Raw genomic sequence first — 375 nt, forward strand, 5'->3', positions numbered from 1 at the left:
GATGTTAAGTGCATACTGAGCAGGATTTTTGTACTTACAAACCATAGGTACCACATCTGCGTCCTTTACTCGTTTTATCTGTTCCCGATATGCACTTATATCCTCAAAAGACTTTGCATTGTTGACAGCAAAAACAAGCAGGAACCCTTCCCCAGTTCGCATATACTGGTCTCGCATTGCACTGAAAAGATATTTAAGGAATTAGAGGAATAAATGGAAAGTTTGTTTGAATGACAAAGTTCAAAATAGTATTGAGTTCTGATATATCGTGATCAACACAAAAACACAAAAACACAAAGATGAAGTAAAAGACTACAAAGATAACCCACCATCACCCAGGAAAATATGTTGTTTTTTCGAATGACAACACATAAT

At 35.7% G+C, this 375-nt stretch overlaps 1 protein-coding gene across 1 annotated transcript in view; it reads right to left on the minus strand.

The window, feature by feature from the left end:
- Positions 1–375, minus strand: part of LOC119591518 (GTPase HRas) — a gene marked incomplete in the record, with an annotated part of 13260 nt that overhangs the window by 3875 nt on the left and 9010 nt on the right. Inside the window, 1 exon segment of the mRNA XM_037940267.1 lies at positions 39–181. Coding sequence (XP_037796195.1) covers positions 39–181 — 143 coding nt within the window.

This window comes from Penaeus monodon, chromosome 28, assembly GCF_015228065.2.
Source record: "Penaeus monodon isolate SGIC_2016 chromosome 28, NSTDA_Pmon_1, whole genome shotgun sequence".
Lineage (NCBI taxonomy): Eukaryota > Metazoa > Arthropoda > Malacostraca > Decapoda > Penaeidae > Penaeus > Penaeus monodon.